The sequence below is a fragment of the Copadichromis virginalis genome, linkage group LG20 (assembly GCF_057382275.1).
Source record: "Copadichromis virginalis isolate Kocher_CV1m ecotype Utaka linkage group LG20, C_Virginalis_male_GT1.1, whole genome shotgun sequence".
Taxonomy (NCBI): Eukaryota; Metazoa; Chordata; class Actinopteri; order Cichliformes; family Cichlidae; genus Copadichromis; species Copadichromis virginalis.
In genome coordinates this window covers 12,961,122-12,974,036 of record NC_140637.1, presented here as the reverse complement: position 1 = coordinate 12,974,036, position 12,915 = coordinate 12,961,122, and the positions used below count along the sequence as shown (strand labels likewise).

The window sequence follows — 12,915 nt, the reverse complement described above, 5'->3', positions numbered from 1 at the left end:
TGTGTATGTATTCACATCTGAGAGTGCTGATAAATGACTAGAGAATCCCACAGAGTGTCTGGACAGTGTGTAAGCGTTACATGTAGTAGTGCCCACATCAGGCACAGCCTCCCAGAGGATAATGACTAGAGGTTGTCTGCACCGTCTCTGTGGGATCCTCCGCTCATTTGTCATCAAACACACAAACACGTGCACACGGGTACACATAAAGATGGAAGCATAACCCAGCAGGAAGACGTCTGCGATATGCATGTCTGTCTACTGACCTGCTGTGGCACTGATCAAAACACATCACAGTCACCTCTGCTGAGAGACAAAAAAGGAACAGGACCAATTTTGTCCCAATTAAGTCCTCTTTCACTCACTTAAAAGCTCAGGAATGAAAAGTCACCATGTGTTTCTCTCCCCTCTGGAGACGTCCTTATTTCCTATCATTATTAAATAACTAACCAGCTGTAGTGTAATCTCTCTTGCATGGTCCAGTCCACTGCAAAATTTTGAAAGGATTAAAACTTTGATTCACAAAACAGAAGACATTACTCATCAGCTCTGCTTATAAGCAAGATGAAATACATTTATGAATTTTCCCCAGGTTCTCTGCCTACAAGCCTTCTTAAGATGCAGTCATTTTAAAATACATTAGAAGAGTAATGTTTAGTTTATATCTGTACAAAAGCTTTACATAAGCATATTTTGTACTCTTTTACGCAGTCATAAAAACCCTCATTTGTCACACTATCACAGTAGCTGTTAGCCAAGTGGAAAGTGTTAGCCGAACAGTGTCATTAGCAGCTGACAGATTTTTCGTATTAGCAATGCTTGGTTTTCTAGCACAACTAGAAAACCAAAGTAGGCCTAGCTGATAATTATGCTGCTCAAAGAAATGAAGTGAATGACACAAAGTCAGTTATGCTACAGCCTGAGGCACAAACTAAATGATGGTGACTGTGGGCAACGAACTTGTGATTGAAATGATTTTGATAACAGGAAGCAGGTGTGCGACCAATCGCACTGAGTTGCTGTTTTAAAAGCGTCTTTGGTGCATGAAGACGCAGATAAAACATCAGTGAGATAATCGGTAGGCTATCAGTTTGGGATTGAATGGGACCAGTTTGGAAATTATGTGCAGTCTGTTTGTGATAACACAGTGATTAACTCTATTAGTTCAGCCAGAACCTCATAGATTTGAAACAGAAATTCTAAAAAGGTCATACTTGCTGCAGGACAGCACTTGAACTGCTAAATGACAGAGGCGCTCGGCAATACCGCTTTTATCTAGAATACAACCATATGGCAAAGAGTTTAGCCGAGTCCCAAAGAAACCTGCTGAAAATGGGTTGCACTCATCGGTGGTTACGTACTCAGAGGGACTGCAACATGTTGGTAATCTGTCTGCATTTTTATATTAGAATGCAATTACTAACAAACCTTCATATGGAGTTTATAACCAAACTCCACGAACAAGAAACAAATGGCTGTCAAACTTTAGCAGGTAAAATGGTTTCACAATGGTCTTAACAACAGGACAGACTGATACTCTGTAAGTTAAAAGCTCTTCTAAGCAATCAACTTTGAAAACTATCCATGTGGTTCTGCTAATTGTTGTCTCACTAGCACTTGGCGAGTTTACTGTGTCACTGCTACTGCACTGGGAAAAAGTTATCAGCGATAACCAAACTAACTGTGACAGCTTTTAAAGACACAAAACGGAGGAAGAACTTTATAAACTTCCAAATTGACAGGGTGAAAGTCAGGGAGATGCCTCGGGGGCCAATATATTATTATGCTCTGCTGTAGTCTTTAAAGACTGTCTTCAAAGAGTCTTCCTTCACTCCTTGTTATCTCACACCAGCTAATATATGGAGGAAAGTCTCCCACTCTCTGTCACACACACACACACACACACACACACACACACACACCAATCCTAGTAAGCAACGAATATAAGAACATAAACATTGCTGCATATTTAAAAATGTGAATTTATGACTGCATGCTGTCATACACGACATAAACAGAAGTTCAGACGCTGCTGAACGAGCACACGAGTGCATGTATCCATGCACACAATACAGCAGTACAACAGCAGAGGTATCAATGTTCAGCAAGCTGATTATCACACGTTGTATTACTGTGTTCCAGGGTAAGCCTCACTGCCCCTGAGCAATACAGAGGAGATGTGAGCAGAGACCAGCATGAGATAGTAATACGCTGCTCGAGTGCATAATGAGCAGCTGTACCTTCAAATGCTTCTACCGTACAAACTTTGCGAGTAGCCCGTCCTGCAGCTTCCTCCTCACATTTTCTCTCTAGCGTTCTGTCAACTTGTAGCTGCTGCAGAAATGTACACAGGACTTTTCGATGCTGTTAAATAAAACAGCAGTAGGTTGAACTCAATATTAGGCGGTGCCAAAAAGTGAAGTATAAAGGTTCAATTTTTCTAAGTGAATGTATATCTGAGTTTTCCATTGTGGATAAAAATATAAGGGAATGAGAGAGATAAAAAGAGTGAAGATTCAGTAACTAGTAGATAACCCAAGCCAAATCATCAGAGACAGACTGATGATTCATCTCAGGAGCCTACAGAAGTAAAAGGAAAAAAAATGGTATAAGGAATCCAGCCTGTAAAAAAATCCTTTATTAGCACCAAAACAAAGAAAAACTAAGAGCTCAGAAAATGAGCCAGGCAGAAATGAAACTGACTTACTGGAGGTAAAGTAACTCCAACTAACTGGAAGTTAGATCAAATTTAAAAAGCTTTATATGCCTCTCTCATTTCTTTCCAATTGTAAATGTATTCTGTGATATTTAATCATCAATTAACTTTGTTAGTAACCTTTAAACTGCCTTTTGATGCTCCAGCATCTTTTTATATTTATCTTCAAAAACCTGCACAGCTCAGTGTAACGTAATTCAGTCAAATCACTGCTTTTCTATGTGTGAGGCTGAACGGCAGTGAAACACGAGGAATTTTAAAAGTTACTTTAAAAATGATTTGACACTAAAGATGAAGGACAAATCTGGCTGCAATGCCTGATCACATAAACTACATCCTCTGGTGGAAAAAAGAGAGCTTAAAAACATGATAAATAAAATAATCATTAAAAAAGCCTATAAAATCTATCCTCACTACTATATAATCTTATTTACACAGTCAGACAGTGTCTACAGAGTGGGTGGTTTGGTTTCATACCCTCCTAAAATTCTGCAGACGTTATTGCTGCATCAACTGGGTGATGCTCTCTTGTTGACTTAAAATCAGACCAGCTACTTCATTAAGTCTTCTTCAGTTCCAAAGAACATATAAGAATGTTAATATGCATGCTTTCAATAAAAATATCAGATTTAAAAGATCCCCAAATACACTAAAAGGTCAGTTTATTAAGTACACCAGTTCAATTGCTTGTTTACACAGATATCTGCTCAGCCAATTGCATGGTAGCAACTCACTGCATGCTTTAGGCATGTCAAGATAACCTGGTGAAGTTCAGACCAAGTGTCAGAAAAGGGAAGAAAGGTGATTTAAGTAACTTTGAATGTGGCATGATTGTTGGTGCCAGACAAGCTGGTCTAAGTATTTCAGAAACTGCTGATCTGCTGGGATGTTCAACCACCTCTCGGGTTTACAGAGAATGGACTGAAAAATAGAAAATATCCATCAATATGCCTCGTTGATGTCAGAGGTCAGAGGACAATGGCCAGACTGCTTCAAGCTCATAGGAAGTCAACAGCAACTCATAAATTGGGCAATAGAAAAATGCTGTTTGGTCTGATGAGTCTCCTACTTCTGTTACAGCATTTGGATGGCAGGGTCAGAACAACAATAAAGCATGGCTCCATCCTCTCTTGTGGTCAAAGGAGCTTGCAAAGAAAAGCGTCTGGACTTCTTTAAGTTGCTTGAAGACGTTTCACCTCTCATCCGAGAAGCTTCTTCAGTTCTAAGGTCCTTTTGTCCCTCTGTGGGGGGGAAACTCCCACTAGGTTTAAATCTGGGACTCTCCACCATTTGACCTTAGAACTGAAGAATCTTCTCGGATGAGAAGTGAAACGTCTTCAAGCAACTTAAAGAAGTCCAGACGCTTTTCTTTGCAAGCTCCTTTGACTACGATGACCTGGATGACTGAGAACCTTCACAGACATCCTCTCTTGTGCCAAAGATTCAAGCTCTTGCTGGGGATAATAGTGTGGGCAATATATTCTAGGCAAAATCAAGCCCCTTGACTGAGTAATTAACTGACTAATAGACTGAGTATCTTTTAATCACCTCAGCCTACCTGAGTATTATCGTTGACCATGTTCATGAATTTATGACCAGAGTGTATCCGTCTTCCGGTACTAGTAAATTGCACCTAATAAAGTGACCTGTTAATGTATATCCCTTTTTAACAAGTTACTATACCTCTCAACTGTCCCCAAACTGCATCTCAAAACACTGCACAGATCATTTTGTCTACAAAGTGTTCACCGCACTTTCAGGTGAAGGTCTGAGAGTGTCAGAGAGAAGTAGCGTCAGTGGGGTTTCTGCTGTTAATTTAGTTAATGGCAAGGCAGCTAATCAGACGTGAAGAAGGCACTCTGCTGTTTCGAACCTTTGTATGAGCAATTATGTTACATGGAAATATGGCTTAAAAACCCCCCAAAACAAACAAAAACAAACACACGCCTCAGTGACAATGCTTGAAATTTAGCACTAAGCGCCACTGTCTGACAAAAAAATTGCTATTAAGGCAACGTATAGTTAAGGGGCTGTGTTTGTGTCACTCTTTTATACATTGTTTTTTGACAGAACACATCAGAGCATCTTTATTAGCGGTGCAATTTTGTCACAGTTCTGGCCTTTGCGCAGAAAAATCAAAGTTAACGATAAAATCAGCCACATAAACCAGGCAAACTCTAAGGGTCCTTCTATTGTTGCAGGGACACCATCATCAAGTATTCCCCTGCACTTCCTTTGATGACAGGAGTGCATTAAAGTGTTAGGTTGGATTATTTGAAGGCTATACAGACAGTCCTTTTATACTGGGAACTGAAGCCTGAAGTCTCATTAAAGCCACCAGACTCTGTTGACAAAAACAGTAATTTTCCCCTCGCAGAAAACGGGACATGCTCAATCTGTTCGTTTGTTTGTGGTATTGTGTGACTTTGGTGTTTTTGATTAAACGTGTTAAACTACCTAAGTCACTCAGCGGTACTCCTGCAAGTTCAAATTGCTGTTTTGGAAACTGGCTTCAGCTTCCTGTCCTCAAAGGCTGTCTAACAGCAAAAGAATGGAAATATTTTAAATATCACATATGCTTAAATCAAGGTGGCTTTCAGTGATGTCCCAGTCCTAAAGTATGCACTGCTCAGCTTCCATGCATTACCCCAGGCTGCTTCTCCAAACCAGGTTGTGCCGATCCCATCTACTGCAGGTAATAAATCAACTATTGAAAAGTAGCTCGTATAGCCCAACTTAAAAAAATAAATAAATAAAAATCTTAGAAAAACCTGAAGCGACTATTAAAGAAGAACTTAGCAGTGAGGGGGCGGGATTACACATTTTTTTAAGGTGAATGACTATTAGTTATTGTAATCTCTCCTACTCTCCTACTACTTCATAAAAATGAATAAATCCTTATAAACAATCTAAATGCATTTTCAAAATAAAAGCACTTTTACTTTAGATTATTTTGCATCTGTAGAGGAACCAAAGTGCAAAAACGATAGGTGAAGGCTATAGGTGGAGTCCTCATAACATGTAAAAATAAATCTCAAATCTTTCTGTTTTCAGCGTTACATTTATGACACATTAACACTTTGCACCATCCCTGACACTTTTTTATTATATCTTTGCAGATTGAAAAAGCTCTCACCTTTTTTGCAGCATTGATACACTGCATGTATTCTTTGGCCAGGTCAGAACACTTTAAGGTCTGGTCTTTGTTGTCCCTGTAACAGGATAAAATCTGAGCCTGCAGGCCAGCACACACTGCCTCTGTGTTGCGAGGCCTGCAAAAGACAAGAAACAAGAGAGACGGAGTGAAAAAACTGTCATTTTTGTACCTCTGTTTCTTACTGCTAGTGTAAATTAGGCTTTCAAATAAAATTAAAAAAAAGAAGAAGAAGTAAACTCATCACACTATTCATTCAGATTCTTACATCTTCTGTAAATCAACATTTCATTCATCAGTTTAGCTTTGATTAGTTGATGACATAGTATCAGTGTAACATGAATTCAGGTAGGTCAGCTGCTCAGAAAAAGAGAAAAATGCTGGATCACAACTGAAACAAAAAACAACTTTAAAAAAAAAAAAATCAATACTCTAGCTGTCAGTCTCACATTCATGACTGACTTAGAGGGAAGAAAAGCTGCAAGAAAAAGCATCTAAAATGCATTTACAATCTATGAAAGTTTACAAGTATCCAAGAGAGCTGTCTATTGCTGTTTTGGTGGCAGCACGGCTATTTTCAGCAGAAAAGCTCCAAAAACCTGTTATTCACCAACTCTCCAGCAGCACACTCACAGACAGACACTAGCCTGTAAACAAAGGAAGGCAAAAAGCAGAAGCTTGCACAGACAGACAAGACAGAGTCAACTAGAGTGACTAAACAAAACAACTTCATCAGCTCACTTTGTTCATGGAATTCATTCATTGAAACATTTCAGAAATGTGGTTTTTTGATTACAGTTTTAAATACTGACACAAAGAGCCTTTTTGGAGAACATTACATTCAAAATGTGGTATGCACATCATAGTCTGGCATCAAAACATATGCTGTGTGAAATTTAGTCATAATTGCTTAATGAGAATTTCCTAGTTATGGCCAAAACTGTGTTTCGGGAGGTCGCAGTGATTTTGTGCTTAGATCACAAAATTATAATCAGGAGTCAAAGGAAACATTTGTACCAGACAAATAAAAAAGGGCCTCCAAGTACTCTTGGGGACCTTATTTAAAAAGCTTTTATTAGCAAAGTGCATTTCTAAATGCTGAAATTATTCTTTTAAACAACAGCAAGCTGTCCGAAGAACTTTGTCTGAACTTTTCCATTAGACAAATCCCTGTAAAGATAAAGGTCATCTACAAAGCATCCTGGCATCCTTAAAGAGATCATTGATGATGAATAACTGTTAATAGAGGGGAAGAGGATCTTTAAGACTGCTACCAGTTTCTGAAGCAGCAGAGAACGAGCAGGAAAACTAAGTGACAGTAAACGAATGAAACACTGCAGGTTAGATCACTCAGGCTTTGTGATCAGTCTCATTAGAGATGTGCTCACTTCCTGATGTAGCAGCAGAAACAAGAAGCCCTCCGAGTATTTACTTTAAAGGCAACGGTGTTGTACTTTGTATATAAACGTTATGTAAGAGTAGGTCATGGATAATAGGCACTGAATTGTAAATAACTGGACATGAAGCTAATAAGTTAATACTTTCTTTAAAGATATAATATATTTGGGGGACAACTTTAAAGAAAGGTATCCTTAAATGTAAAAGCGAGGTCAGAGGTCAAGTGTGACATGTTATTTTAAATATTTATATTATACTTTCTGTATGTTGAAAATAAAGTTTCCAAGTTACGCATCTTTTCGTCAAATTTAGGCCGATAAATCATTAAGATGACATTGAAGCCGTTAGTGAAGGTGAGCCAAATTTTAATGAATTGTTAACATGAGCCCACTCTACACCCTCGCAAAGCTATTGTGTTTACAGACAGAATGACAACACGCACATATGCAAACACTACCAAAAACATAACCTTCTTGGTAGCAGTAACAAAAATGATCACATCACTGACATATTTGGTGAAAAGTGGGGAAATGCACCAGTGCAGCAGCGAGGACTCTGGTCTATCACAAACTTCCATCTGCAGAAGGATCCCACAAGCAATTAGAAGCTTTCATATTCTCTTCTTATTTCCTCTGAATGTGGAGGAGAGAACAGGACTGAGCAGTCTTAACAACATTAGCTGCACTGAAAGCTGGCTGGACACGCCAAAAAAATTTTTTTTTCCCATGAAGGGTGATTAAATCAAGTTCAAGTTCAAATTTGCCACATGCAGTGGCAGGTTGCCCTGCAGTGGAATGAACCCGCCCCCCGACCTTACACACACAACAATCAGGGAAGCTTTATCATTTTTTAGGGACTCATCTCGTAAAGCTGATCAACTATGGTTACACCATTAACAATTAAGACCGCATGAAGTTAGCAGTGTGTCCAACTTTAATCTCAGTTGTGTTATAGGAGGTTTAAAAAATAAACTCACTCTTTAAATTGGGACGTTTACATCTTACCCACTTCATAAACTGATGTGAATCAAACAGCTTTGCAGCAGCTGTTTTGTTGTACTGGACCTTTTGCATGACAGACACTGAAAGGATGGAGGATGAGAAATAACTGTACTATGCAAATCACAAATATGCCATTTCCTCACTTAGAGGGGGGGAAAGCAGTTGATGGTGCTTTCAGTGCTCCGGCACAACTACACTTTCCACGGCTTTCTCGTTGCTTTAGAAGTTCTTAAGTCTTCTTAAAAGTACTTCTCCCGACTCTCCACAGTTTTTCACCTTAGGCCTAAAATACTTTAGAAACATCTTTACCAATTTCAATTGTGTCACTTGTCTATACCTGTAACAATACCAAACAACAAACTGTGTTGTTTAATTTTGAACACTTGTTTTACAGCTGTGTTCAAGTTCAAGTTCTGGGTTAAAGCTGTCTTTTTAATTTTATTTTGTCTCAGATCAGAACAAAAGAAACTCTTTTAAGAAAAAGTAGAAAAAAATGGGAGTGAAGATAAAAAACAATTCACACCTAGACGTGCCAACCTGTTTGAACAACCTATGGGGTGTATAGTACGTGCTTCACTGTGAATCGTACAATTAGCGCTAAATCGTACTTAATTGAGTGGGCAGGATCATTCTGATCAAATACAGCAGAAAAGTGTGCTTTGAGAGATTGAATTAGCCGTGTTTAATTTGATATGTGGGCTGTATTATAATTTGTCTTTACCTGTCTATCTGTGTGATTGTTAACTACGACAGGCTTGCTGCCTGGGCGCCTCGCGGTAATGGATTCTGACTGATTGAAGCAGAGACAAGAGAGTTATGTACACCCACGCAGGTATAGACTGGCACGTGCGCACACGTCTGCTGTAAACATCAAAGGGCGCCGTGCATGCACGCGCTTCGCTACATGCCAACACGTCGATCTCCACACTGTGTCCCTGCTCGCTTTCTCCACGAGGAGCGTTTAACACCGGATTTAATTGAAAGCCAAATTAAAGACTCTTTTAGACTTTGACTCATGAAGAGAAGCTGACCCCATCGTTTCAATTACAGCATATCCATATCCACGCAAACACTTTATCATCAGGAAAAATATCATGGATGCGGCAACGGAGTTTATCTGAGCGCAGGTGATCGAGGTTAAAGAGGAAAACGAACAGAGATGAAGAGGAAAAAACAAAGTGAGATAGAATGATGGATGGAATGAAGCATCAATTGGCTCTCTTTTAGAAGCCCATTTGAAGAAGATGACAGCCTATCAGATTACTCGGTTCCCCCCAAACAACCTCCAATGGTTTATATCTCCTGATTAATCGTTCTTCTTCCACTTTTCGCCTTCCCTCCAACTCTGTCTTCTTTCTTACTTTTTTCTCTCCCTCGCCCGCCCTCCTCCTCTTTTTTTTTCTTTTTGGTCCCACCATTAACAACACAGAGAGTACAACACCAAAGTGTGCCATCTTTATCTCCCCCTCCGTTTGAGGCCGCCAAAGATAAGGAACTCTCCTTTAATTTGAAATAAATGGCCTTCATCAGGGAAGCCAAAGCCTCCTGATAGCGCTACGTGGTTTATTAAAGGCGCTTGAAGCAGAAAATTGGTTCAGCTGCAGCAAAAGCTAAAGCTCTGTCCACATGCTACACCAAATTGAAGGTGAGGTCTTAAATCAACAATATTAACTGAGCCGCTTACGAAAATAAATAAATAAGAGGAGGAGAGTGAGCGGGGTGGGGAGTGGTGGGACTTCTTTCTTCTTCTTCTTCTTTTTTTTTTTAGCCGGAATGAGGTAAAGTGGCATCTCTGACAGCCCGCTGAGCCATGTATGGGGTTGTTGTTGTTCATTTTCGTGTGTGCGTGCTGCAGAAGCACTCTAAATGCGAGTGGAAATAGCAATTTTTACATTTTTTTGGAGGTGGTGGTGTGGTGGGGTACTCCACGCATCTGTGAGCAGTAAATATGACAAAACATAAACAGTAAGATTAGTCGCTTAATTAATGGTGCTGCCCATTATTTTTAATCTCCGGCAGCGAAGGCGGAGGCGGGCAGAACACAGAGGCCTCAGACTTCTGGACCACGCAGCTTACCAAGACAAAGAGAGGGAGAGAAATGAAAGGGTGAGAAATTGGAAAACGGAAGAGACACGAAAACACACCAGTGACTACAAAAGCCTCCGGGAAAGCTACGAGACTGATAAGGAAGATGCTTTTATCACCTCGAAACCGCGCTTCTCTCAGAGTTAAGAGTGATGTTTTTGTGTTTTTCCTTAATGGCTTTGGCTATACATATGAGGCACTGTTTGTCCTATACACCATTTTATTTCTATCCAGTCAACTACAAAGGGCTGGTATCTCTAATGTGTTTCAGGCAAGTAATTAGAAAATCGTGTTAACATCTCATACAAATAAGCACCCGAGGAGAGAGAAAAAAAACAAAAGCGGAGAGAATCAAATGCTGTGACGTAGTGTAGGAAGTCTGGAATACCTCGTGTGTGAGCAGACACATTGCTTTGTTATTCCAGTAATAGCCTCCAACTACAATCATGCTCTTAACATGAGCTATATTTCAGAATTAAATTACAATAAATGCATTTTTTAAATTAATTGGAATAAAGGCTGCTTTATTTGACAGCATCACAGGCACTGACCTGGAGGTTTTGTCAGCTATTTTTGTATATAGTGCTAAAAAAATCATAATAATTTATGTAAACAAAAGAAAATCCAAACAATGCTATAATGTTGCTATAATTTGATTTTTTTCTTATTAGAAAAAATCAAACTTTACTTCTCATTGTGGCAGTGGTATGCGATGTGATGTCACAAAAAACCATTAAAAATAATGTCTTTGTCACATGAATAACAATGTTTTGCTCTCTTTTCTTTCCATAAATTTAAAAACAAGGCAGGGTTTGTTTTAGGGCACTGCAACCATGTGATAGACAACTTGTGCAGTCCTGCTTTTTCCTGTCAGGCTCTGTAAACCAATCAAAATACCAAGGTGGTGATGGTGTGATGAAATGTTGTGAAAAAGACAAAAACGTATGGAGCCAAACGCAGCACTCTCAAGATGTAAATAAACTTGAAAAAACCTTTAATGTTTCTTGGTCCAGGAAACTCACAAAGCCCAATTTTTAAAAGCTAACAGGGCACCAAGCCAAGGAATCCAAACTTCCAGAACATACCTGAGGAAAGAAAGGCAAAGCAGAGGCAGAGGAACGCATGCAAGCAACAACGCAACACAGGACAAAGGAAGACTGGCAAAATATACAAGAGCTAATGAGGGAAGAGGAGACAGGTGGGGAACAAAGCTTAAGATAATTAACATAACGAGACGGTGGGAGGGAGGGTGAAAATCACACATGCACAGGGAACAACAGTTACCAACATAAAAGATCTAAACAAGCTTGACGCAGGAGAAGACAAAAGAGAAGAGAGGGATGAGACTGATGGAAGGAACAGAATGGAAACACAAAAGGGGAAATAACTATAAACCTGAAGTCATCACTGACTTAATGTAAGACTATTAGCAAGACTAAAAAATAAACCATAGAGAATATATACAAACTTAAGATAACCAAGATGTGTAAACCCAAGTAAAAAAACCCAAAACAAAACAGAAACTCTATTAATAGTAAAATAAATACTGACCAAAATTCTAAAAGAAAGAAAAACTGAAACATAAATCAAAAAGCATAATGAACTCAAAACCTCAAACTCCTGGGTCCAACAGCAAACGGTGAAAAAGCAAAACAAGTCCATAAATTAACGGCCGATCTAATATGTGCTCCTGTAAACAAAGGAGGCAATGTGTTGACCAAGAGCTCTACAGCAGTCTAATCTTAAAAACTAAAGTCTAATTAGCTTTGAACCAGAATCAAAACTCTGTCTCCCAATAAGGGAAACGTGCTAACATCAGAGAAGTTCTCCTATGACAGCAACAACAGAAGGTAAACAAGTTATCAGGTAATGACATTTTGGTACACTGGAGGTTCTGAATCACTCCGACTACTCTTATGTTAGTGGTTTGATTAATACTGATGTGGTGGTGGAAAAAAAGACGATAATAAGAAAAAGAGATAGGGCAGGACAGGTGAAGAGGAAAACAGCTACAGAGAAAGGGTTGCCTCTTATCTCTAGCTTGTAGCTTGTAGGCACCTGCTCCCTGACAGCTTTTCAATTGACTCAGGGCACATATGCTCTTCCCCCCTATCTTGTTTCTCTACACTCCTTCACTCATCCTCTCCCATCTCTCCTATTCCATCACAACCGTAACCCAGAAGAGCGGGTCCACTATATAGTAGTGCTCAGACTTCACTTTAACTTCCGTGTTTGCGAGAGACAAAGGACTCCCTCTCACTTTTGTCAGTCCTTTAACAATGCTGCACACATCATTTCACTTAGCCTTCCACAGTGGCTCTGATGACTGTAATGCAAAAGATTTCCATAAAAATGTATACTGTAAAGAATCCGTCTGTGTCCATCTGGAAAACGTGCATAATAGAAATAAAGATGAATGCTCCCACTCGGGCCCAGCTATCTTCTAGTTTTAAAATAAAAACCATATATTGTGTAATAATTCATTTATGCCTGTTCTTGTTTTTGTAAACTGTCATCCTATTTTTTTAATCACCAATTTTAAGTTGTACTTAAACTAATAA

General features: G+C 39.3%; 1 protein-coding gene across 3 annotated transcripts in view; it reads right to left on the bottom strand.

Annotated features, from left to right (window-relative positions):
- LOC146684455 (MICOS complex subunit mic25a-like) overlaps positions 1–12,915 on the bottom strand; it is a 73,883-nt gene that overhangs the window by 15,772 nt on the left and 45,196 nt on the right. For all 3 annotated transcript variants that reach the window (XM_085445040.1, XM_085445041.1, XM_085445042.1), the window contains one exon: positions 5,853–5,988. In XM_085445040.1, coding sequence (XP_085301166.1) covers positions 5,853–5,988 — 136 coding nt within the window. The remainder of the gene's footprint in view (positions 1–5,852; positions 5,989–12,915) is intronic.